At 40.8% G+C, this 27,693-nt stretch overlaps 1 protein-coding gene across 3 annotated transcripts; it reads right to left on the bottom strand.

The window, feature by feature from the left end:
- Positions 1-9: 9 nt before the first annotated feature.
- Positions 10-21,738, bottom strand: HAUS3 (HAUS augmin like complex subunit 3). 3 transcript variants are annotated; one of them, XM_043573164.1, is made up of 5 exons: positions 21,675-21,738; positions 20,232-21,278; positions 18,633-19,072; positions 16,839-17,067; positions 10-5,098 (listed from the first exon to the last, which is right to left on the bottom strand). In XM_043573164.1, exons 2-5 carry the CDS (start codon positions 21,138-21,140, stop codon positions 4,865-4,867), a joined length of 1,812 nt encoding a protein of 603 aa, XP_043429099.1. In that variant the 5' UTR covers positions 21,141-21,278; positions 21,675-21,738; the 3' UTR covers positions 10-4,864. The 3 variants fall into 3 exon arrangements, with proteins under 3 accessions (XP_043429099.1, XP_043429100.1, XP_043429101.1); XM_043573166.1 differs by lacking the exon at positions 10-5,098 and adding an exon at positions 15,799-16,160 and having other exon boundaries at positions 21,675-21,735; XM_043573165.1 differs by lacking the exon at positions 21,675-21,738 and having other exon boundaries at positions 20,232-21,666.
- Between the last annotated feature and the right edge of the window lie 5,955 nt (positions 21,739-27,693).

Below are 27,693 nucleotides of genomic sequence, written 5' to 3'. Positions count from 1 at the left end.
TACAATGGCTTAAAGAATAAAGTTTATTTCCCTTTCATGTTCTGAGTGAGTGTACTCAGCTGGTTACACATCTTTTGTGAAGTCCCTCCAGGACTGCAGTTTCCAACATGTTCCACAATCCTCTAGGACACTGTTATCATTTGCAGAGTTTGAAAGGAGTCGTTTGGGGTTCCTACTGGGTGGAAGGAAAGAGGCCAGCTGGGAAGCAAGTTGAATGTCTTTGGGCCTACCCTGGAAATGGCACACACCACCTGAGCACACGTCCCACAGACAGGAACCCGGGTCACACCTGACTGCAAGGAGACTGAGCCATGCAGCCTGATCCTGCTCCCCAGGACAGACTGGTGTTGCATACACATAATCTCTGCCAAAAAAGCCTCTGGAGAAAATGCCCATCATCAGGAAGTGGAGGTGACTGCCAGTCAGGATGATGGTTACCTCTGAGCAGGAGGGAGTTTTAATTGAGAAGGAAATGTTGAGGTTTTGAAGATGCAATTACAAGGATGTCCTCTTCATATTAATTCATTAAACTGTAGTTTAAGTTTTTGCATATTTTGTTTCTCACAGCAAAGGGTTTTTAAATAATGATCTTGCAGCCAGAAGATATATGTAATCCAACCTTTACTGCATGTGTATCGCGAGATCCCTCAGTGTAGCACATCAGAAATGCAGACCCTGAAGTGACGTGTAATGGTAATGCTGTTCGGTGTTACTTGTTTGTAGTAACAAATATTTGTAGTTATTCTCACTGATTTATGAGTTCAATTTTTATATTTATTTGGTATGAAATGGGTTTTAGAAATGAGACACCGAATACGGTATTTTACTTGTGAGAGGTAAGGGTCTGATGCAGTAACAACTCAGCATGTGACAAGGGTCCAGGAATTAACTAGGTCTTAGGTCCAGCATCATTCATCAATAACCCACCAGCAACCAATTTAATCCAATCCATACGAAATAAGAAACTGGTGAGACTCTGTGGCAGACAAACTCCAGGGTAGTCCCAAGACCCCTCCTTCCTAGTACTCACACCCTTGAGTGTGGGTGAGACTTACTGGCTCACTTCTAACCCACAGAGTACAGCAACGGTGACAAGATGTTCCCAATTACTCTGCAGACAACTATGACGACACTCTTGTTAGGGAAAAAGCAAGCTGCTATCACATAAAGCCAGGCCGAAGGAGAACCACGTGAAAAGGAACTGAAGGTGTCTTAGAGCCAACAGCCAACCGAAGCCCTCAGTCCAAAAGCCTACAAGGAACTGAATCTGCCAACAACCATGTGCACTGGAAGCAAATGCTTCCCCATTCGGGCCTCAGATGAGACCATAGCCCCGGCTCACACCTCTGCACTGTAGCCCAGCAGAGGATGAAGCTAAATTGTGCCCCAGCTCCTGACCCACAGACACTGGGAGATAACAAATGTGGGTTGTTTTAAGTTGCTAAGTTGGTAGCAAGGGTGTTATGTAGCAACAGACAATACAGAATCCATATGAAAATTCCACTATTTTTCCAAATCCAGTAACATTTGACAGAAAAATACCTTTATCTTTTCCTACTACCTCTCAATAAATGTATGAAAACTAGAATTTTATAGGGTATAAGAACATGACCAGAGTTCACAAGATCGACTGATGGCCATAAATCTTTCTCAACAAACTCACACTGAAGCTACCAGAGACATTTTACTATTTCTATCATTTTTTATTCCTATCGGTTTTCAAAGGGAAGTACATTTCTACCTGTCAAGTACACACTGCTTTTTTATTTTAGAAACTATACAGGATAAAGAAGAAAGCTCTTTGATATTTAAGTATTTATCTTCCTTACTGTATGCCCCCCCACCACTCCCCAAAACACTATCAAAATTTCTAGGTAGGTAGTCCATACCCAAAAATTCTTACCAGTTCATTTATTAATGACTTCTACTCTAACGAGGCTCATGAGCAACAGAGGCCTGAATATGAACAAATCTAAATGTTAAGTGCTACCTATATCTTCGAGAAACTGCACGTATATAGCTTTTGCACAATTTTTCAATACTCTCAATTATTTCATCACAATTACTCAATTATATCTCATTCACATATAACTTACTCTGTGGAAAAGAAACAACAAATTGGCCGACTTAAATATTAAAAAACAAGACAACTTTGCTAGTAAAAAAAATAACTGGTACTCCAAATATTTCAGTCATACTTGTGAGCGTATGTCACTGCTGCTATACATGATGCCATAAATGCATATACACGTATCTGTCGATCTTTGCCACCTAGGAATTTATTCATTTCTCTGGCAGCATAATACACACGCTGTGAAAAACACCTCTCTGGTCTGCCACACATAGTAAGCAAATACTATGTCAATGTACGTTCAATGACCCAAGAGCTAAGGCTGAAGCCGGGGGCACCGTGAAACAGCCCATCTCTTCTGAGGTCACTTACACAGCCAGTGCAGATTCTCAGGAAATGTTTGGCATAAATGCCTGGAACAAGGAAGAGAGTGCTACATTTTAAAGCATTAAGGGCTGGAGCGCCTGGTGGCTCAGTCAGTTAAGCGTCTGACTTGATCTCAGGTCATGATCTCATGGTTCGTGAGTCTGAGCCCTGCATCAGTCTCTGTGCTGACAGCTCAGAGCCTGAAGCCTGCTTTGGATTCTGTGTCTGCGCCTCCCCTGCTCGTGCTCTGTCTCTCTCTCTCAAAAATAAATAGTGAAAAGAAATTTTAAAGTGTTAAGGGTTAAGAGAATGTGAAGTCTAGCGAGCAGCAGGTCAGTTATCACTGAATGAGAGGAAACCAAGGGGAGCAGGACTCCATTTGTTTGTAGCAAAGCTTCTCTACACAATATAAAGTTCCTTAGAATAATTCTGCTGGCTCATTTTCAAACCTTAGTTAAGGTAACTAAAGACAGATTCATAAAAATTACTCACTCTTTTCACCCTCTCCAATGCTTAGACTCCACTAAGTCACCTGAGTACACAGCAGACATAATCTTCTGAGCAACACTGGAAAGCAGTATCTTACAGGGATCAAAGCCTACAAATGCCTCATAATTTTCCATTTTCATAAATCCTAAACGTAAGATAAACATAATATCCATATATTAATTTTACTTCAAAATAAGAAGTTATTTGAAAAATGTTACATACAGAGACATTCATAAAAATCACTCTCTGTAATGACCACGTAAAATAGGAATCAATTATCTCCATAGTTACCGATACAATAGAATAGCAAGAAGGAGGCAAAATGGTTAGAGACTCAACTGGAATATTATGGTAAACAGGTAACAAAGCATACAATTTCTAGTTAACCAATTTTGAAGCAAGCAATCTATTCATATACATCCTGAGGTTTGAAACAAATGGCTGTTATAATCTTCAACTGTACAAATCTAGTAACATAAACATTTTTAATGGACTTGGGTAATTATGATAGACACACAACCTGACATCATTCCATGCACACCTCTCAGCTGTACTCGCCCCTGGGCTGAGTGGGTGAAGGTGTGGAAGGGACAGTACAAATCATCAAGTAGCTGGTCATACATCTAACACACATGGCACTAATCTAAACAGAATGTGCTGTTCCATGAGCCAGGAAACTGGGTGACATATTTTCGCACATTACTGGAGAAAAGAAAAATTTTAAGTAAATTCTCTATTCCACTGTAGAATAGAGAAAGAAAAAAAAGGAATAAAAGTCACCCATGAGGAGCTAAGAGAAAAATCTTAGACAAAATTGTTACAAATTTTCAAGCATATTTAGATCTATTTAATAAATATACATTTTTAAATAATGTACAAATACAGTAATTGGCAAAATAATTTTGTTCAACAGATTATAAAAATTATGAGGGCTTATCTGTCACCTAAGCATGCCCATTTTCTGATGGTTATAGCTAAAAAATTCCACAAAAGTGTAGTTTTTAGACTAGCATTCCATATTAAAAAGTAATATATTCTGGAGCAGGAATATTCTTGAATAAGGAATATTCCTTGAATATCTAGATCCTCCTTTTCCTCTGCAGAGCTTACAAGTATGTAACAGGCCACTTATAAATCAAGCACTCAAGAAACACTTGATGTCATGACTGATAAATAAGCTATTTCAAATTATTTTATCCCACTCAAAATAATTTCTAATGGTCCAAATAATACACTTGTATCCCAACTGATACAATCTAACATTTAAGTATTCTCCCTCCAGAGAAACAGGTAAAATAGATTATACATCTTTTGAGCAACCACTTCTATGGCATTTTCAAATTTCATTTAAAAATCATTCATAATGTGTCATACTGAAGTCAAAGCACTAAGATGTCTTGCAGAAATTCTAAGTCCCCAGGACCCAGATGCTAAAATGAACAATGGCCAATGGACACCCAACATTCTTTGTGGAACAAATAGGAACATTCAGAGTCTCAAAGTCTACAGCAGGGAATTACAGGGGGATACAGTTTGAGTATTTTACTTTATAGAATTTTACTTTATAGTCAAATACGAGGGTACTTGGCTATTCCATATTAAGGTGTTTAACACCTTAGGGTTTAACAATGCTGATTCAAAGTTCTACAAAGGTTTTAAAAAAAAGTAAAAAAGTTATCAGAAAAAGTAAAAAGTAAAAAGTTATCAGAACTAGGTCCCACCAAGCAAATGTTCAAGTCATAGAAAGCACTGGTACTTTGAATAAATATACTATATGAGGGAAAAAACCAAACTGATACAATACTTGAATTAATTAAATGAAATGTTCCATTGACCTCAAATTTAAAATTTTAGTAGTGTTTATTAGCTATGTTTCCCCCTAATATAGAAAACATTAAAACATAGCATACGTAGTAAAGATTCTGTTTTTAATAATCTTCAATCTTCCAGACCAACAACTTTAATCTTTGATTGGTTTTCTAAGTTCTCCACAATATCTTTCAGATAATCTTCATCTTTTAAAAAATATACATATAATTCTCTTTCCATTCGATGCAGTTTATTAGATGCCAAAATTTTTCTTTTTGTCTTCACATCAGCAAGAACATCAGTAAGAAGATGATTCAACTTATTCAGCTGGGATTCAACTTGATGAAACTGCTCTGTTAACTCCTAAATGAAAAATAAAAATGCTTTTAATACAAAAGCTCTATTTGTAATAGGAATTATAAAAACTTAAGATGTAATTTACACGGAAAGAATCTGATATAGTTATTCACACAATTTTAATGATAAACCTCAATTAAAAATCCATAGTAGGTTTAATACAAATTCTATGTTAGATTCAATTGCAACAACTTTGGACAGATAACTAAGAGATTCAGAACAAACTGTTACTCCCTGAAGAGTACTTGACATGTAAACCGTTATGCATATTCATACACTCAACAAATATTACTAAATGCCTACTACATGCCAAGCACTGTTTTAGAGACTACAGGTATAAGAATGAACACCACCTCTTTCATGAAGTTAACAATCCACTTAACTGATCAAACCTTTTTTAGCCTAATCTCAGTCTACGCTAAAGAAAAGAGGTACTGAGAAAGCCTTGAAATGAAGCAATTACCAATAAAAAAGAATCATCTCAACAAAAACTCCATTTTTCTCTTTTCACATTGTTAAAGACAGATTTACATGTAACATTCAACAATCCAGATCTACCATGTAGTTCTCCTGCTCAAGAACCTAGACATGCCAGACCCTTCACATTTAATACACTGAAATGCCTCACCTCCTAAAATTAAAAACTATTTATTAACAAGTTTCCATGGCTTTCTAATCAAGTATTCTACCTCTAGAAATTTCCAGCCAGTATCCCCAAAGAGAAAATCCACAGCTCTGTCTCAATCTTCTGCACCTTCTCAACATGGTCCATGAGCATGGTAATCACCTGGGGTGCCTGTGACAAATACAGATTCCTACACCTCACTCCACACTGCCTTACTCAAACTCTAACAGGCTCCCTGGTGATTCTTATAAACAAGTTCAAGAATGACTGCTTAACACATGTCATAAATGCCAGCCCCAGAGAGCAGTACTTTTTCAATTACATTTTAACAAAATCAAGTAATATCTACATTACATGGTCTCCCTTTGAGGAAAAACTTGGTAAACTTGAATGAGAAACTATAATCTCACCTTTAATTTCAATATGAAAGATCTTAACAATTACTAAAATAATATTCCTACAACACTGAAAAATATCCACCTTGATTAACAACAAAAACGCAAGTTAAAATTTGTATGCGTGGCATTTTTAGATTTCACTGGGTTAAGGAAAAACATTAAATGACAGTAAGATTATAGTGAAGTGAAATCATCATACTTTAGTGATTCTAGAATGAAACCTTTCACAGTTTAAGATATCTGACATCCGGGGCGCCTGGGTGGCTTGGTCGGTTGGGCGTTCGACTTCGGCTCAGGTCATGATCTCACGGTCCGTGAGTTCGAGCCCCGCGTCGGGCTTTGTGCTGACCGCTCAGAGCCTGGAGCCTGTTTCAGATTCTGTGTCTCCCTCTCTCTCTGCCCCTCCCCTGTTCATGCTCTGCCTCTCTCTGTCTCAAAAATAAATAAACGTTAAAAAAAATTTAAAAAAAATAAAAATAAATAAAAATAAAAAAAGATATCTGACATCCGTATCATTTTAAAATTCAGAGCATCTTGTGATTACTATTAACCACTCATAAGAAACGCTCTATCACCAACATTCAGGAAAAAAAGTTTTTTACTGTGATGAGACCAGTTAACACGAGATCTCCCCTCTTCACAGATTTTTAAGAGTATAATGCAGTATTGTTAACTCAGGCACAATGCTGCACAGCATTATCTCCAAAACTTATATATCTTACTTAACTGAAACTTTTTATCTGCTGATTAATAATTCATTTACCCTCTCCAATCCCTGATAACCACCATTCTACTCCCTGCCTCTATGAGTTTGACAATTTTAGATATCTTTGTGAGTGGAATCATACATTACTTGTCCTTGTGACTGGTTTATTTCACTTAGCATAATTTCCTCCAAGTTCATCCATGTTGTTACATATTATGGGATTTCTATTTATTTATTTATTTTTCAAAAAAAATTAATGTTTTTGAGACAGAGACAGAATGCGAGTGGGTTAGGGCCAGAAAGAGAGGGAGACACAGAATCCAAAGCAGGCTCCAGCCTCTGAGCTGTCAGCACAGAGCCCGACGTGGGGCTCGAACCCACAAGCTGTGAAATCATGACCTGAGCCGAAGTTGGACACTCGACGTCAGGCGCCCCACGGGATTTCTTTTTATTAAGGCTAAATAATACCTTGTACGTACATACCACATTCTCTTTATCCATTCCTCCACAGATAGACATTTAAGTTGTTTCCATACCTGGCTATTATGAATAGTGCTACAATGAATGTGTAAGTGCTTCTTCAAGATCCCGATTTCAATTCTGTTTAAATACTCAGAAGTGGAATTACTGGATCATATGGATCATTAAGTTTTTGAGGAACCTCCATAGTGTTTTCCATATCAGCTGCACCAGTTTGCACTCCTAGCAACAGTGTACAAGGGTTCCAATTTCTCAGCATTCGCCAACACTTTTTGATACTAGTCATTCTAACAGGTGTAAGGTAATCGTTCATTGTGGGTTTTTTTTTTTAATGTTTACTTTTGTGAGAGAGAGAGAGAGCGAGTGCACACACAAACGGGGAGAGGCAGAGAGGGAGGGAGACACAGAATCCAAAGCAGGCTCCAGGCTCTGAGCTGTCAACACAGAGCCTGATATGGGGTGGGGCTCGAACCCATGAACCTATGAACATCATGAGATCATGACCTGAGCCGAAGTTGGACGCTTAACTGACTGAGCCACCCAGGCACTCCCGTTCGTTGTGGTTTTGATTTGCACTTCCCTGATGATGAGTGACACTGAGCACTATCCATATACCTGTTGGCCCTTTGTACATCTTCTTCGGAGAAATCTCTATTCAAGTCTTCAGCCCATTTCTTAATTGGGTTATTAAGGTTTTTTTGCTATCACCAACATTCTTAATGTATAGTGTAGAAAAATAAAGACAACAACTTTGAGCCAAAAAATAACATAGAAAGGGCACTTAGTCGGTTAAGCGTCTGACTTTGGCTAAGGTCATGATTTCACAGTTCATGAGTTTGAGCCCCGCATCAGTCTCTACACGGACAGAGGGAAGCCTGCTTGGGATTCTTTGTCTTCCTCTCTCTCTGCCCCTCCCTGCTCTCTCTCTAATAAATACATTGAAAAAACAAAAATAACATAGAAGAACTGCACGTCAAGTGTAAAGCTTTGAAATACCCTAAACATTTTAATTGGCTTATTTTTTCCTTCTAGCATGTATATTCAAGAGTGATATGACATTTACAACAAAAAAGTGATTATGATAGGGGCGCCTGGGTGGCGCAGCCGGTTAAGCGTCCGACTTCAGCCAGGTCACGATCTCGCGGTCCGTGAGTTCGAGCCCCGCGTCAGGCTCTGGGCTGATGGCTCAGAGCCTGGAGCCTGCTTCCGATTCTGTGTCTCCCTCTCTCTCTGCCCCTCCCCCGTTCATGCTCTGTCTCTCTCTGTCCCAAAAATAAATAAACGTTGAAAAAAAAAATTAAAAAAAAAAAAAAAAAAAGTGATTATGATAAAAATCCATGTCTACCTGCACCTAGAAGATATCTTCTAGAAAGTATTCAATAAAAATTCAAAATAAAAAAGTATTGTGTCAGTTAACAGAAAGTTTTTCTTTTTTAGCAATTCATAAAATGATGGTGTACCTTATGATCAATGGTGTCTAGCAGACATTTAAATAGTGCTGGTGGCATGAATGAAAAACAAGTGCGACTCCTCAGAAAAGCAATATGGCAGCATCAAAGGTCCCCCCTCCCCCGCAAAAAAATGTATATACCTAAGAAAGCCAATAATCCTATTTCCAAGAATTCATCCAAATGAAAAGTATCCAACAACAAAAAACTATATACACAAGATATACATGATGTCATTCAAGAGCAAACAAAATTTAAAAAATGAAGACTATCAAAAAAATATTCAACAACAGTGGACTGATTGCAGAAATTACTGTAACATTAAAAATTAAGAAAATTATTCAGAGTGAAAATGTTTATTTCATAATGCTAAGTAAAAAGGAATAAAAAGATGTGTAAAGAAAGGTGAAAAATATATATTTTGAAAATACTAACCAAAAGAAAGATGGCATAGAAAAATTAATATCAAACCAAAAAAAAAAAAATGTTAAGTCAGGAAGCACAGTAAGAATAGAGAAAGTAATTATGTAAATACTAAATGGTTCAATTCACTGCAATTCAAATCCACCATGATAATAATTCATCACAATTTTAAACTTGGCAATACAGTTGACCCTTGAATATTGCAGGGGGGTTTAGGGCACTGACTCCCCGTACAGTCAAAAATTCGCATATAAATCTGGATTCCCCCAAAACTTAACTACTGAGAGTCTACTGTTGACATACAGTTGATTAACATATATTTTGTACATTATGTGTATTATATACTATAATCTTACAATACAGTAAGCTAGAAAAAAATGTGATTAAGAAAATCATGAAAAAATACATTTATAGTACACTATATTTATTTATTGAAGAAAATTTGAATATAAGTGGACCCATGCAGTTCAAACCCATGTTGGTCAAGGGTCAAATGTAACTTATAAAATAGACTCAAATATAAAGAAAACACTGCGAGAACTACAACAAATTTTCAAATCTACCATCATAGGAGGTTTTTACTAAATTAATACAACTAAAAGACGAAATCAGTAATAATCACAGTTATCACTTCACACATATTAGGATGACTATTATATACATTAAAAAAAATTTTTTTTATTTGAGGGAGGACACAGTATGAGCAGGGGAGGGGTAGAGACAGAGAGAAGAGAGAGAGGAAAGAGAGGAGAGAGAGAACCCCAGGCAGGCTCCACGCTGCCAGCACAGAGCCCAACGTGGGGCTCAAACTCATGCAACCATGAGATTATGACCTGAACCAAGATCAAGAGCCAGACACTCAACCGACTGAGTCACCCAGGCACCCCTATATATTTTTTAAAAAAGGAAAATAAGTGTAGGTGAGGATGTGGAGAAACTGGAACCCTGTGCACTGCTGGTGAGAATATAAAATGGTACAGTTACTAAATCAACAAGGAAACAATGGCTTTGAATGACACACTGGACCGGATGGACTTAACAGATATATTCAGAACATTTCATCCTAAAGCAGCAGAATACACATTCTTCTCCAGTGCACGTGGAATGTTCTCCAGAACAGATCACATACTGGGACACAAATCATCACTCAACAAGTACGAAAAGATCAAGATCATACTGTGCATATTTTCAAACCACAAAGCTATGAAACTTGAAATGAACCACAAGAAAAAATGTGGAAAGATAATAAATACTTGGAGACTAAAGACCATCCTACTAAAGAATGAATGGGATAACCAAGAAATTAAAGAGGAAATTAAAAAGTACATGGAAGCCAATAAAAATGATAACACCACAGCCCAAAACCTCTGGGATGAAGCAAAGGTGGTCATAAGAAGAAAGTATATAGCAATCCAGGCCTTCCTAAAGAAGGAAGAAAGATCTCAGATACACAACCTAACCTTACATCTTAATGAGCTGTAAAACGAACAGCAAATAAAACCCAAAACCAGCAGAAGACAAGAAATAATAAAGACTAGAGCAGAAATCAATGCTATCGAAACCAAAAAAACAGTAGAACAGATCAATGAAACCAGAAGCTGGTTCTTTGAAAGAATTAACAACATTGATAAAGCCCTAGCCAGTTTGATCAAAAAGAAAAAGGAAAGGACCCAAATAAATAAAATCAAGAATGAAAGAGAAGAGATCACAACGAACACAACAGAAATACAAACAATAATAAGAGAATATTATGAGCAATTATACACCAATAAAATGGGCAATCTGGAAGAAATGGACAAATTCCTAGAAACATAAACTACCAAAACTGAAACAGGAAAAAATAGAAAACTTGAACAGTAAAGAAATCAAATTAGTAATCAAAAATCTCCCAGAAAACAAGAGTCCAGGGCCAGATGGCTTTCCAGAAGAATTCTACCAAATATTTAAAGAAGAGTTAACACTTATTGTCTTGAAGCTCTTCCAAAAACCAGAAATGGAAGGAAAACTTCCAAACTCTTTCTATGAAGCTGGCATTACCTTGATTCCAAAACCAGACAAAGACCCCACTAAAAAGGAGAACTATAGACCAATTTCCCTGATGAACATGGATGCAAAAATCCTCAACAAAATACTAGCCAACCAGATCCAACAACACATTAAAAAAATTATTCACCACAACCAAGTGGGATTTATACCTGGGATGCAGGGCTGGTTCAATATTCGCAAAACAATCAATGTGATACATCACATCAATAAAAGAAAGGACAAGAACCACATGATGATCTCAATAGATGCAGAGAAAGCATTTGACAAAATACAGCATCCTTTCTTGATAAAAACCCTCAAGAAAGTAGAGATAGAAGGATCATACCTTGAGATCATAAAAGCCATATATGAAAGACCCAATGCTAACATCATCCTCAATGGGGAAAAACTGAGAGCTTTCCCTCTAAGGTCAGGAACAAGACAGGGACGTCTACTCTTGCCACTGTTATTCAACATAGTATTTGAAGTCTTAGCCTCAGCAATCAATCAACACAAAGAAATAAAAGGCATCCAAATCGGCCAGGAGGAGGTCAAACTTTCACTCTTCACAGATGACATGATACTCTATATGGAAAACCCAAAACGTTCCACCAAAAAATTGCTAGAACTGATCTGTGAATTCAGCAAAGTCGCAGGATATAAAATCAATGCACAGAAATCGGTTGCATTCCTATACACCAATAATGAAGCAACAGAAAGAGAAATCAAGGAATTGATCCCATCTACAATTAATTGCACCAAAAACCATAAAATACCTAGGAATAAATCTAACCAAAGAGGTAAAAAAAACCCCGAAAACTATAGAAAGCTTATGAAAGAAATTGGAGACACAAAAAAATGGAAAAATATTTCATGCTCTTGGATAGGAAGAACAAAATTGCTAAAATGACAATACTACCCAAAGCAATCTACATATTCAATGTAATACCTATCAAAATAACACCAGTATTCTTCACAAAGCTAAAACAAACAATCCTAAAATTTGTATGGAACCAGAAAAGACTCTGAATAGTCAAAGCCATCTTGAAGAAGAAAACCAAAGCTGGAGGCATCACAATCCTGGACTTCAAGCTGTATTACAAAGCTGTAATCATCAAGACAGTATGGTACTGACACAAAAACAGACAGATTAATGGAACAGAATAGAGAACCCAGAAATGGACCCACAAACGTATGGCCAACTAATCCCTGACAAAGCAGGAAAGAACATCCAATAGGATAAAGACAGTCTCTTCAGTAAATGGCGTTAGGAAAACTGGACAGCGACATGCAGAAAAATGGACTTGGACCACTTTCTTACACCATACGCAAAAATATACTCAAAATGGATGAAAGACCTAAATGTAAGACAAGAAGCCATCAAAATCCTCAAGGAGAAAGCAGGCAAAAACCTCTTTGACCTTGGCCGCAGCAACTTCTTACTCAACACGTCTCACATCTCCAAAGAAGGGAAACAAAAGCAAAAATGAACTGTTGGGACCTCATCAAGATAAAAAGCTTCTGCACAGCGAAGGAAACAATCAGCAAAACTAAAAAGCAACCAACAGAATGGGAGAAGATATTTGCAAACGACGTACCAGATAAAGGGTTAGTATCCAAAATCTATAAACAACTTATGAAACACAACACCCAAAAAACTAATAACCCAGTGAAGAAATGGGCCAAAGACATGAACAGACACTTCTCCAAAGAAGACATCCAGATGGCCAACAGACACATGAAAAGATGCTCAACATCACCCATCACCAGGGAAATACAAATCAAAGCCACAATGAGATACCACCTCACACCTGTCAGAATGGCTAACATTCACAACTCAGGCAACAACAGATGTTGGCGAGGATGCAGAGAAAGAGGATCCCTTTTGCATTGTTGGTGGAAATGCAAGCTGGTGCAGCCACTCTGGAAAGCAGTATGGAGGTTCCTCAAAAAATTAAAAATAGAACTACCCTACGACCCAGCAATTGCACGACTAGGCATTTATCCAAGGGATACAGGTATGCTGTTTCGAAGGGACACAGGCACTCCCACGTTTATAGCAGCGCTATTGACAATAAGCAAAGTATGGAAAGATCCCAAATGTCCGCCGATGGATGAATGGATAAAGAAGATGTGGTATATATATACAATCGAGTATTACTCGACAATCAAAAAGAATGAAATCTTGCCATTTGCAACTACGTGGATGGAACTAGAAGGTATTATGCTAACTGAAATTGGTCAGAGAAAGACAAACATCACATGACTTCACTCATATGAGGAATTTAAGATACAAAACAGATAAACATAAGGGAAGGGAAGTAAAAATAATGTAAAAACAGGGAGGGGGACAAAACATAAGACTCTTAAATATAGAGAACAAAGGGTTGCTGGAGGGGCTGTGGGAGGGGGGATGGGCTAAATGGGTAAGGGGCATTAAGGAATCTACTCCTGAAATCATCATTGCACTATATGCTAACTTGGATGTAAATTAAAAAATAATAATAAATGATTTTAAAAAATGGTACAGTTACTATGCAAAAGTTAGGCAGTTCTTCACAAAGTTAAACACAAAATTGCTACATGATACAGCAATCCAACTTCTAGGTATACACCCCAAAGAAACGAAAGCAGGGACTCAGATATCTATACACAATGTTCACAGCAGCATGATTCATAACAGCCAAAGGGTGGAAGCAACCCACGTGACCATCAACAGATAAACAGAATGTACTATATACATTCAATGGGATATTACTCAGCCATGAAAAGTAGTAAAATTCTAACATATGCTACAATACGGATAAAACAGTAATAAATAAGTAAATAAATAATAAAATAAAATAATGAATAAATTAAAATAAATTAAAAATAATAAATAAAACAGTAATCATACAAATTATTTCACATGAAATCATACATATGATTTCACTTATATCAGGTAACAGAGTAGGCAAATTCATGGAGACAGAAAGTGGAACAGAAGTTACCACAGGCTAAGGAAGAAGGGGCTAAAGTTATTGTTTAATGGGTACAGAGTTTCTGTTTGAGATGATGAAAAAGTTCTGGAAATGTATAGTGGTCATGGTTGCACAATATGTGAATGTATTTTTGTACTTAATGTTGCTGAATTGTACACTTAAAAATGGTTTAAAACTGTAAATTTTACATTTTGTATATTTCACAATAAAAAAATTATTAAAAAAAATAATCACAAGCATTCCTGTTCAAGGAAAGGTAGGTTATTCAAATCAATCCTCCCATAAGAAAAAAATGTAAAAGGCTAAACGAAATATTTTTAAAAGTCAAGGAAAACAAAAACTTCCTAAAAGCAATGAAGAGATAACAAGACGTTAAAAGGAACTATAAGTCCATAAAACACCCCAGACTGGTAAGACAGCCCCGCGGCAGCTTTACCTAGGACAACCGCCAATCTTAGAAAACTAGAACCTATGATTCTTGAGACTCACAAGATGAGTGAGAGAAAAATTGAAGTCCAAGGTCCACAGAAAGTAGGAAGTCAAATGGGAGACCCTCTTCATGATAAGCCAAGGATCACAGGACACCAACAATCTTTTTTTTTTAATGTTTATTTTTGAGAGATGGAGAGAGACAGAGCACGAGCAGGGGAGGGGCAGAGAGAGGGAGACACAGAATCAGAAGCAGGCTCCAAGCCCTGACCTGTCAGCACAGAGCCCGACGCAGGGCTCAAACTCATGAACTATAAAATGGTGACCCGAGTCAAAGTGAGACACTTAACTGACTGAACTACACAGGTGCCCAGGACACCAACAATCTTAAGATCAGAATGGTCCAGAAGTGGAAGAGCCCCTGGATAGAATTACAGCCCAGACAGAAATCACCTGGATCCTCCAAAGACTCTTAGACTTAACCCAGTTTAAGGTTCAGAACTGGTCGGGCCCACAGTATCTAACAAAAGAAACATGAAGGCAAAAAGCACTTAAGGATCATTTATTTCATAATGATAAGAGGCTCCCTTCACCAGAAAGAGTGATTTTATTTTTATTGTACGCCTCAATATGGTGATGGGACAATTTGTTTATAGAAGAAAAAAAGAACTAATAAAATTAGAACTCTACCTCATAATCATACATAAAAATAAACTCGTGGTGGAGAACTAAAAGTGAGTACTATAAGGTAAAGTAAAAAGGACTATCATTATGATGTTAAGAGCAAACCTTAACAAGATATGAAAAACAAAATATAAAAAATGGCAAACCAAAGAGTAATAAAAATAAAATAAAAATACATAAAAATTAAAATGCTAAAAAAAGCAAAAAACAAAGTAAAAAAGACAAGCCACAAATAGGAAGTGAATACATATAACACATGTAACAGAAAAAGGATTGGCACTTGAAATACATAAACTCCTACAAGTGATTTAAAAAAAAAAAAAAAAAACCCGAAAGGGGCAGTGGGTGGCTCAGTCGGTTGAGCATCTGACTTCGGCTCAGGTCACGATCTCACGGTTTGTGAGTCTGAGCCCCTCTTCGGGCTCACTGCTACCAGCACGGAGCCCGCTTTGGATCTTCTGTCCCCCTCTCTCTCTGCCCTTCCTCTACTCATACTCTATTTCAAAAATAAACATTTAAAAAAAATGGAAAAAGGAGATGAACACAGAGTTCTCAGGAAAAGATGAATGGCCAGTAAATAACTAAAAGAGGCCTCAACCTCCTTAATAATTAGGGAAATGCAAATTACGACCTATATGGGATGCACCGATTAAGAGAATTTACAAATCAGATAGTGCTATGTGAGGAAAAGGATGTGGATCAATATCATCTCTTTGAACTCATGTAATATGGTACAACCACTCTGGAAAACAATTTGACGTACCCTGAATCTGAACCCGTGATACAGCAACTCCACTGCTGAGTGTGCACATGTGTGTACACGCGCACAGCTGTGAGACATATGACCAGACTGTCCACAGCAGTATAACCTACAATAGCAAAAACTGGAAATAACTGAAATGTCTGTCAACGTAACACATAACTGTGGAATTTCATATAATGGAACACTAACTACATGAAAGAGAAAACTTTACATGTGTCAACATGGAAGAAGGTCAAAATCTTAATATTAATCAACAAGTTACTAAAGAGTATTCATAACATAATTACACCCCATACGTAAATTTCAAAAACATACAAAACTAAACAATATACTGTCTAGGAATATCTATGTGTAATAGAAGTACACAAAAAAGCAAGCAAATGATAAAATCCAGCGAAGTAGTTCTCCTTGATGAAGAAAGGGAAATGCTACTTGGAGAAGCATGCCATCACAGAGGACTTCAAATATAATAATTCTCTATTTGCTAATAAGACAGGTGAAATAATAACAGGGGTAGTTTTTTTTTCTTTAAATACTTAGTATAAACATTACATATCCTTTTATGGCTAAAATATTTTGTAAGTTTTTAAAATTCTATGTACATCAATCAAAACCATCTGAAAAATATTATTTATGTATGTCTAAAGCTAGGATATAAAATAATAAATTTTATATTAGGGCAATAGAATTGGGGGTAATATTTTCCTCATGTTAACTCTTTCTTCAGTATCTTTTACAACAAACAATTTTTACAGCATCTTCAGTTGCTATGGCATGTACCCACCTGGTCACTAAGCAAAAGCTGATTTCCTCCTTGATACAAAGTATCACAAAGCTCGTCCACATCATTATTCAGTTTGGACAGAAAGAAAGAATGTTCTCGAGTAGAAACTGCCAACTGATCTTGTACTAAAGAAACATCCTGTTTTAATTTCTCAGCCACCTCCTCCAGGTTTCCATGGGTTATAAACAATTCTTTTTTCTTATTCTCTCCTCCTAAAAGTTGATAAAGCCTAAAATGTAAAAATAAAGTTATAAGAAAAATTCTCAATCAGTCTTATATATCACTATATAAAAATTCTCAATACAGTCTTCAAAATTATAATCCACTATATTGAGCATCTTTGGGGATAAGTAACAACTTAAAAATATTAACCTGGAAAAAAAATTAACCTATCTGCTGCTACATTAAGCAACCGAAAACATTCCAGCTAAAATACCATCTTACTACAGAAATACATATTGTAATTACTACATCTGATTCCCATTTTCTCATCTCCCAAGTTTTAAATATAAAATACTTTTTGACTTTTAACTGTCATTAGCCTACTTCAAACAAAGCATGTTTCAGAAATACCTCCCAAGAAAACATCTCTTCCACAGAATACAACTATGATGTAGTGGAAATAACAAGGAACTTGAAACAGAAGACCTAGGTCGGAGTTGTGGCTGTCTTTTCGGACCCAGGTCAAGTCAACCTCTGAGACTTAACTTTCACATCACATACCTATTTTTATAGGATGGTGGTGGGTTTAAAAGCGGAAAGTTAAAAATATAAAATGTAAAATAAAGTGAATAAAGAACTACAGAAATAGTAAATTTGCTACTCCAGTCTTCTACATGTTTAATTGTCGAATTAAATTCCTAATGGACCATGAGACCATTTAACACTTCAAACATTAATAGCAGAAAAATCCTTTGGAACAGATGGAAAAATGTGAGGTAGCACTTTCTACACATTTCTGACAAAAAGGGTTTGCTCTTTTTCTTCAAGTTAAAAAACACAGATTTTTAAAATTATTTTATTATTTTAGCAAGTTGCAACAGACCTCATAAAACTGGTTCAAGTCCAAGGCTGCCAATTTTTTTCTTGTGGGATGTGACTACACAATTTAAGGGGGGAAGCATTCTTAGCTCATGTCAATGCCACCCTCTGAAACTGCAACGGAGCAGCCCTTTCCATGCCCATCATCTCATTAATAAGAAAACAAAAGGATTAGATCACTTTCCCCTAGTCCTAGAGAAAAATTAGGAGTAGGATCCAGACTTTTGAGGCATTTAACTACTTTAGCCCTCCAATTTTAGTATCCCTATATCATCAATTGCCTGGACATCCAAAAAAGGTTGGGAGCTAGCATTCCTTTTTGCCGATTCACCTGACTAGACACGGAAATGAAGTCAGTCTTCTCTCTCTACTGACACCTCCAAACGCAATCAATTCTCTACCTAGCAAAACCTACTACACCCCAAGCTGTATTCAAACTCCCTGTAGTTAAACTCTGCCCCAACCTCAAATAAGGCATCTAAACAATGGTGCTTAAAGGTGCATATGACCTTGTATACATTCACTCCTCCAGCCCACCCACCCCAGCTCTAACACAGCTGCTTCCAGATTGAACAAGAATGGAAAAGGGAGCAAAATATTCAAAAGGAAAAGAGTCACATACAAGAGAAATGAAGGAAGAGAACAGAGAGCCAGAACAGAAAGAAAAAATGTTTTAAACTTCCACAATCTTAGTTAAAACTCTCTATGGTATTTTACAACAAAAAGAATTACTGAAGAAATACAGAAGCATACCTATGAGTAGAATAGTCCTTGGTATCAATGGTATTCCTTGGATTTATCCGCTGACATACTGACGGGTCTGTCAGCATTTCTAATCGCTGGCGGAGCATCGCATTATTTTGACTAAGTTCTTGAACTAAATTTTCAAGTTGACGATGTATGTCCCAATGCTTTCTCAATTCAATTTCATATGATAACTGTAGAAGTTCAAATGATGCCTTTTGCTTTATCAACTGATTTAAAACTAACTCTTGTCTTGCTGTATAATAGTCTTGTTTAGCAATCTGTAGATCAAAATCTCCCTTTACAACTGGCATATTCAATAACTGGGCATTCTCTTTTACCACAGCAGGCAAGCTTTTATCTTTTATATAAGTGATTTGTTCTTCAAGTTTCAGAATCTCACTGTTCAAGCTAGAAATTTTAGCATCCAAATTATCTTTGCCAAGAGCCTACACAGAAAAAACAATTGCGTTGAAACCGATCAGTATGAAGTTGAAATCATTTTAAAATTCTTTTTACTTTCCCTTTTAGATTATCAGATTAACATGCTCACTAATAAAAACTAATTGCATACTAACAAAAGCCAAAATCACAGTTTAAAAAAAGGAAAAGTGTGGACTAAGCCAAAGGCAAATCACTAAATTTTAATGCTATTACTACCACATATGTACAGTAATGGCTACCAAAACAGAGAGCTTTTCATGTTTGTCTTACTTAAAAAAAATCATTAATTAGCACACTACTCACTAAAAGCAAATGTATGCTATTTAGGTTTTTCTTAAAACTAAAATAATCCCAGTAGCTATTCTTCTAGTCTGTCACCTGATTTTAACCCTTGTAAAGAGTGACAGAACTCCAGATGTTATTCCGAAGTTTATGGCAGTTACAGAAAGTAACTTGGTACTGGTATTCAGTTTCAGTCCTGTTTTCACTCAATTATCTAGTGGTTACATTACCCAGAAAGCAAGCTTTCCAAGAGTACAGATATGTGCACTACACCTGTACATTCTCAACAAAAAGTCAGCGTTTCAGTCCACTGAACTGCATCCCTGACTTCATTAGCACCAAACAAGGAGCAGACAAGGCAGAACACCCACACAGAAAAATAAAAAGGAATTTCAGTGTTCTCTGAATCTGAACCCACACAAATTTCAAATTCAGAAAAAGTACTTTTGTTTAAAATTAGTTAATGCGATTGCATTATAATCTGTTCCTGCCTTTTACTAATATGAAGATCTACTTGTATGAAATGCTGACACATTGGGACACCTGGGTGGCTTAGTCGGTTAAGCCTCTGACTTCGACTCAGGTCATGATCTCATGATTTGGGAGTTGAAGCCCCATGTTGGGCTATCTGCTGTCAGCACAGAGCCTGCTTCCGATCCTCTGTACCCCTCTCTCTCTGCCCCTCCCCTGGTCACATTTTCTCTCTCAAAAATAAATAAACGTTTAAAAAAAAAAAGAAAAGAAACAATGACACGTCAAACTAAGCACTGAACAAACAGAAAATAAGAAAATGTATTTATTTTATCTCCCTTTCTAAAATACTAACATACCCTCCATTACTAACAATTACAATATGACGCTAGTCTCATTTCTCATGTTTACCTTGCTAGTGAGGCTATGAAGATTCTCCTCTGCCCACTGTATACTTGACTTCATGCTCAAATTACTTGCTTTCAAGTGAATTAACTCATGTTGAGCACAAATGTATGCTAGCTGCAGCCTAACCATCTCCAGCCGTCTCTCCTCAAGGATTTCTTGATTATCACAAATAGATGGTGCTTGTATATCTAAAAGCTGAAAATTTTCTTCATTTGAACTTTCAACTACTTCATGTATACCTTGAAAGAACTGTTTTTTGGTATACAAAGTTAATGCTGCTGTGCTTTGCTCTTCTTGGCTTAGATATTTTTCCAAGGAAAACTGAGATAAAAACACCAGTGGATTTGCCCCTTGATCCAAATTAGAATGTCTGAAAAACATCATCAATTTAGCAACGCCATCAGTAAGAGCCTGAAGTTCATTATTTATCTTGGTGTTCATTGCATTTAGAATTCCTTGACTCTGCTTCAGCCTTTTAGTGGCTTCTTCTTCTTTAGCACTTAACCTCAGAGATTTGTGGCTTGTTACCGAAGCCATCAACTGGCATTTATTACGTCGCTGAATTTTTAGGTTCTTCAATTTCTGCAGAGCTTGAACTTCAACTTCCAATTTCTCTAGCTCTTTGTCATCCAGGGTAGAGGTTTTCAAATCAGAAGTTTTACAGGTTTTAAGAACTTCATCCAGTGCTGCTCCTTCTAGGATGGGCTTGCCTGATTTTTGAAGAATGCTAAAAGCTTCCAATTCTTCTTTGGACAATACATTCTGTTCATTCACATTCCCACAAAACCACTTCAAAAATGCTTCATCTTCGACAGTCTCAAACAACCAGTCAAAATCTTCCCCATTAAGACTATCAGCTTTGGGATAATCAATTTTTTTTAATGTTTCCACAAACTCTTTTCCACAACTCATGGTTTAACTGCACAACTTTTTTGTAACTGATATGGGTTTATGGTGTGGATATTTAGAAGATAAACCCAAATACAAACAAACTAAATTTATGTTAAGTTCAGAAGAAGGACAAAATTTTTTTAGAATCTATGACTTCTCCTGGGGGGGAAAAACAAACATTAGACCACAAATAAGACAACTAATAAGACAACTCTATTTGTAAAAGAACAATATAGATAAATACCACAGATATCTGGGAGGGAAGCATCTAACCTGAGGTAGTTGTAGCTGAAATGTTTGACAGAGATAAAGAGAAAATAAACAACTAGGGTATTACTTAGAACACCGAAAAAATAATGAAAACCTAATTATCAAGAAAATCTTATTTTTTCCAAAGATACATCATATCGCATGAGTTCAGTTTTGAATTCAAAATAAATATATCTAACCAAGTCCAAGCCAGCCTGTGGCTAAGCAGCCTCTTTTCCTGCTTTTTCTAAGCAAATAGAAATAAATACGATAATGTCCTTGAGGAAGAGTCAACAAAATATTTACCTCGACGACTGAATCAGCACCCGCCATTCACACAAGAGTCAATGCCCAGCCACGATGAACCAACCTAGTGCAGAGAAAATCAGGTTTAAGATTTAAGAACCACCCTCAAACTGACCTTAAAAGTGCTCATCAACAGAAAAACAAATGTAACTTTGTAGGGTGGCGGGTGGTAAAAGGACTTAATGCGGCAACCATTTCGCAGTGCACAGAAATGTGGTCATCATGGTGCACACCTAAAACCAATACAACATATCCCAATTAGGCTTAAAAAAAAAAAAAAACACCTACAGCAAAAACCCCACCCAAACCCCAAAACCAAGTGCCCTCAAATTTCAGATCAGAAGCACCAAAGAACTAGGCGCACATGAAGTAAAAATGCTTTCGGCATTTGCTACTCTGCCACAAACGCGCCACCGAACCACCCCGCTGACTTCACCCAAAGAATTTCTCGGGGACGGAGACGAGCCGCACGGATTAATGATCTGCGTAACACGTGCGAAAAAGCCTCCGCTTTTGTTTTCTGTGTAATTCAGTCACGACACGGATGCACGTCAATAAAATACACAACCACAAAAGCCACCGAACTGGCGTGAAAGGCAAACTGCACAAACCCCAGACCCGCGCGGCCGGCTGGTGGCGTTCCGGAGCGACCTCCCACGTCCCAACAGTCTTGCACCTGCCAGGGACCACGCTCCCGCCTGAGCCCCGCCCCCCTCCCGCCTGAGCCCCGCCCCCTCCCGCCTGAGGCCACGCCCTCCCGCCCTCGGCCCCACCCGCCCTCGCTCTCCCGCCAGAGCACCGCCCCGGAGCCCCGCCCCCACCCGGAGGCCCCCTCACTCTCACCGGCGCCGCACTCTCCACCCACGCCCACTTCCCGCTTCCACTCACGCTCCCCGCCCTCGCCCCTCAGCCCTTGCCCTCGCACCCGCGCCCTGCGGACCGCGACTGCGTCGCGCTGACAGCTACTTGCGCGCCTGAAGAGAATTCCCAGGGGTGCCTGTAAAGGAGAGGCAGCTGTGGGGTCGGCGCCGCTCCCACAGCCCCACGCCCCGCGACGCCCAGAACAGTGAGGCCGGGGCCATTCACCTCTGGAAGCTCCGCTCGCGCCCCTCAGAAGCCCGCCGCCGCGCTCCGCGCCCGCACTGCCTCACGGGAGCTCTGCCGCGGCGCGCGCGCACACCCGGCAGAAGCCGGACCGGGGGGCGTGACCGTCTGGGCAGGCGTGGCGTCGGAAGAGGCGGGCCTGGCTGGGAGGGACTTTGCGGCAGAGCCTAGCGGAGTGCCGGCCCGCCGTCACGGCCTGGCGTCCACCGGTAGGGAGCGAGCTGATTGGCTCTCCGCCTCGGGGGCGGGGCCGGGGAGGTGTGTGGTTGGAGTAGAGGAGGGTCTTGGGTGCCGGCCGGCCTGGTCCCGCTGCGCCCGGCTTCTTTCTACGGCGGTGCGTTTTCACCGCAGCGGACTCCATGGCTGAGGCCACCTTTCGGGTCTATTTTGCCGGACCCCAGCGCCCCATCGTCTATAGAGGCGTTTTCCCGGAAAGCCTGGTTGCGGTCCGGATCTCGCCGGCGCGGGGCCCGGGCCGCCAGGCCGGGTTCCGGGGCGCGCGCCGCCTGCAGAAGTCGGGGGAGTGGAGGAGCAGCGTCTGGCGAGTCTTTAGGCTCCGCTGTCCTTACTCGCTTTACGGGCTTTTGCGTTGAACGTTGTTTTGCGAAGCACGCATCCCCCAAGCCCTCACCTGACCACTAAGCAGAAGCAGACTTCCTCCACGATCCCGTTTTCAAAACAGATCTTTTAAAAGGTTGAAAATATCTGAACATGGAGTGGATATGTGTCAAAGACGTAGTTCAAGTCTAGACGGAACACTTTCCAAGGAGGGTGCGAGACGCAGGACGTGGGTCGTCCCTGAGCGATAGAGCTGGCCGAACACTGCAGGGTCCGCGCACCCCTGCCGATGCGGGCGGACCTGCGGGGTCACTGTTGGGGCCTGGCAGCGTTCACGCGCCTCTCTCTTACTAGCCTTCCACAGATGAACGTCTAGAAGTAGTGACTACATAGTACTCCCTCCAGCCCCCGCATCAGGTGACCCGAAGGTGGTTGGTTAGAGATGTCCTAGGCTAGTGGGACAGTCGAAGGGCAGAAGTCTTTCTGGATAACTTTTAATGTTTTTAAGGGGAGAAAAAAGAATGGTCTAAGACATGTCATGAATTAATCTCGGGTTGAAGATACTTTTTTTTTTTTTTTCAAAAAAAACCTTTTAGTGTTTATTTTTGAGAGACAGAGCATGAGCGGGGGAGGGGCAGAGTTGAAGATACTGCTTTATGAATCCTTCATTTGTTTCACTTTTTACTTTTCCTCTTCCGAAAGACAGTAAAGCCTAAAATGATCTCAGAAGCAGATATTACAGGGGAAGAAAGTGCACAGATTGGTACCCCGCCTGAAACAAGGTGAGGCTGGACTAGGGAGGAGCCAGTCGAGTTGGTGAGTGGGAGGACAGGGTTAGAGACCCTGGACCAGGAGGACTCCCTTTGCCACCGACCCCGGGGGTTGGGGGGGGGGGGCGGGGATGGGAACCCATGGAGGGGGCGGGGGAGGGGTCCCCCTGAACAGAAGCTGAGAGGCTTGGAGGGAGGAAGTGGAGGCTGTGCAGACAGGGCCTTCAGGACATTTTGCTGAGGAGGCAAAGATTGAGGGAGGGAGAGGAGCAGAAGGACACGAGATGAGGGGGTGGGAATGTAGGGTAGGGTGGGGGAGGGTTTGGGTTTGTTTTGTTTCAAGATGAGAGGAACTTGGGATGTTTATAGACTGTGAGGAGGAACTCAGAGGAGAAAAGAGGAGAAAAAAGAAAAGGGACTGTTTTGTTTTTTTTTTTAATGTTTATTTATTTTTGAGAGCGAGACAGACAGACAGAGCACCAGCAGGGGAGGGGCAGAGAGAGAAGGAGAGACAGAGTCCGAAGAAGGCTCCAGGCTCAGAGCTGTCAGCACAGAGCCGGATGCGGATGCGGGGCTCCAACCCACCCACTGTGAGCTGAAGTCGGACACTTAACTGGCTGAGGCACCCAGGCGCCCCCAAGGGACTGCGTTTTTGAAAGATGCCCCAAGGGACAGGAGGGTGAGGGACTGGAGACAAGGCCTGTGAAGCTGTTCTAGAAGCCCATTTTTCCTCGTGACTCCTGGGTCAATTCCTGGGCCACAAATTCTCCATATGATTTTGAATTGCTGTCCATAGTTATTTGTTTCAAAGATGTTTATGGGGCCAAAAAAAAAAAAAAAGCCATAAAAACATACAGTAGAAATCACACTGTTATCAGCTCCCAGAATACAAACCACGCACACATCAGGTTTAATTATGCACTCAGGAAGCTTTTAAAAACATGACTTTCTAGGGGCACTTCTGCATTTGAGGCTGCATTTGGGATTCAGGAAAGCGAGTGTGTTACACTTATTTCCAAGACACAGTTTCTTTCCTCCAATAAAACTCATTTGGGGTTTCAGTGGGGCCCTTGCAGAGTCAGAAGATGAAGGGAACCCCTGAAGGAGGCTTCCCCAAGGAAACGGGGGTGGGGGGGCAGCACAGGGGACTAAGCAGCCTCGACACACAAATGCAAGCAGCAAGGGGGTTCACCGACGGCTGTGTCTCCTTTTGTCCTTCCTGTAGGAATCTTTTTCTCCTGCTGATACTAAAAAGTATTTTAGGGGACGCCCGGGTGGTCCAGTCGGTTGAGCATCAGACTCTGGATTTCCACTCAGGTCGTGATCCCATGAGATGGAGCCCCAAATAGGGTTCCATGCTGACCGAATGGGGCTCCGTGTTGACCGTGGACCCTACCTAAGATCGTCTCTCTCTTTGCCTTTCTCCCACTTGGACACGCATGTGTGCACACACATGTACTCTCTCTCTCTCTCTTTCAAAGTTAATAAACTTTAAAAAATTTTTAGGGGAGCCTGGTGACTCAGTCACTTAAGTGTCCGACTTTGGCTCAGGTCATGATCTCACGGTTCGTGAGTTCGAGCCCCGCGTCAGGCTGTCTGCTGTCAGCATGGAACCTGCCTCAGATTCTCTGTCCCCGCCTCTCTCTCTGCCCCTCCCCTGCTCTCTCAAAAATAAACATTAAAAAAAAATTTTTTTAAGTATTTTAAGTTTTGGACAATATGTATTTATATATGTTTAAGCTGCAGTCTGATGTTAAAGATCATGTGTTCCTAGATGTAGTTTTCAATAATAATGGGACTCCATTCTTCAAGCAGTGAGGGGTGGGGGCTAGGCAGGTGAGTGACATTCTCAGACATGTGTTAGAAGCCTGACTCTGCAGTAACAAAAGTGACAAAAAGGTGTCAAGAGACAGATGCAGGGAGCCTCCCGTGCACTGGGGAGAGGAGGAGTAAAGGTTCGGCTGGGTTCATGCAAGGGCAGAACCCTGGGGCCTGAGGGCCAGAGTTTGGATGACCCTCAGTTTGCAGCTGAGCAAGAAGGTGGCACTTCTTTCTGTTCTCCCTATTAATCCTTCCTGCTCAGAAGAAAGCAGAGGAGGAGGGTGGGCGGGCGGAAAGTGGTTTTGTCTTCCATCACATTGATATCACGTAACGGAGGTAAAAACTCGGTCCTCACACTCAGGAGCAAGTTGGGGTCAGGAGCTCGCCAAGATAGTTCCTTCAACTGGGGATGGGAAGGGTTTGGGTATAAGAGGGCACAGAGGAAGGGGGCAGTGAGGAGCCTGGGAGGGGGGTTGGGGTCTCATGAAGGGCCTGAAGACAGGCTGAGGAGGCAGAAGGCAATGAGGAGGCAGTTGAGAGCCACTTCGAGCTGAATGGACAAGTGGCATAACATTTACATTCTGGAAAGATCCTCGTGGGGCTAGCCTGCACTAGAGGCCTGACCTGGCTAGGGACTGGGAACAGAGGAAAGGAAACAGCATGCACGGGGCCTTGCCTCCAGACGGGCCCAGATTAGACCAACGCCCAATTTGGGTGGCCATGATCCTGGCAGAAGTGTGCGGGAAGGGGCACAGGAGCAGGTCCCAGAGGGGCGCTGGGGGCTGGGGGCGCTGGTGAGTGCAGACTTCTGGCCAGGGGGAAGCCAGCGTAGGAGCGCAGGAGCCCGTGGGGAGAAGGCAGGCACCTGGGGTTAATTCTGGAGGCTGTGGGAGGAACAAGACCACCAGGGGTCAAGCTGGCTGCCAAGGAGACTTTGGGAGGGAGGGCTGGGATGGAGGGGGTCGTCTCCCTTGAGGGGCGCTGAGGTGGAATCTGGTGGGGGGAGGGGTTCCCCAGAGGACCAGGGTCAGATCCCAGGCCCACCCCGCTCCAGTGGGTGACTTGGGGAAGGTGGGTACCTTCTCTGAGCCTCGGTTTCCTGTGTGAGATGGGCCCAGCGTGAGGACATCAAGCTCTAATTTCTGGGGCCCTCATGCAGTCAATAAAAGGTGGTAGTGATTTTAAGTCCTGGCAATATTTGGAATTTACATCCAGACCCAAAGCCCCAGCTGCACTCCTAGGAGGGATTCCCTTGTTTTCCAAAGGTGCCCTCAGGCGGACTCACCCAGGTCGAGAGGCCAGAGTGCTGCTGCCTGCTGCAGGAGGGAGGAAGAACCCAGATTCCTTCCTGAGGTCCCCGCAGGTCCTCTCTCTCCCAGACACCCCCAAACCTGCTGGGGGGTCTCACTGAGCCATCTCCAATGTGTGCGGCTGCATGTCCGCTGCAGGCACCCCAAGCTCTCCAGAAAGTCCTGTTCCGGCTAGCTGGCTATGCAGCTCCCCGCTGCCAGCATTTCATCCCCCAGCTGCCTGTGCTGGGGTCACACCACTTCACACCCTCACCCTGCACAGCAGGTCCTGAGAACAGCAGGCAAAGGCCCTGCCGGAGATATTCTGGGGACACTGAGGGCAGATCCAAGGAAGGTTTATCAAGGTGCATCCCTGGCAGCCGACGGCGGCTGCGTGGAAAGGGCATCTGGATGCGAACACCCGGTATCCACCCTAAGGCTGACCATCCCAAGGTCCCCGCACCAGGGCCGGGAGCA

The sequence above is a fragment of the Prionailurus bengalensis genome, chromosome B1 (assembly GCF_016509475.1).
Source record: "Prionailurus bengalensis isolate Pbe53 chromosome B1, Fcat_Pben_1.1_paternal_pri, whole genome shotgun sequence".
Taxonomy (NCBI): domain Eukaryota; kingdom Metazoa; phylum Chordata; class Mammalia; order Carnivora; family Felidae; genus Prionailurus; species Prionailurus bengalensis.
The sequence above is the reverse complement of the archived record's forward strand: the minus strand, read 5'-3'. Positions and strand labels throughout refer to the sequence as shown.

Bases quoted from the DNA above. Each gene is read 5' to 3' on its own strand.
- HAUS3 (XM_043573164.1), bottom strand. From the start codon at position 21,140: ATGAGTTGTGGAAAAGAGTTTGTGGAAACATTAAAAAAAATTGATTAT. The intron at 19,073-20,231 runs GTAAACATGAGA...TTTTCTGTGTAG, and splicing joins TTCATAGCCTCACTAGCAAG to GCTCTTGGCAAAGATAATTT. The intron at 17,068-18,632 runs GTATGCTTCTGT...TTTACATTTTAG, and splicing joins AAGGACTATTCTACTCATAG to GCTTTATCAACTTTTAGGAG.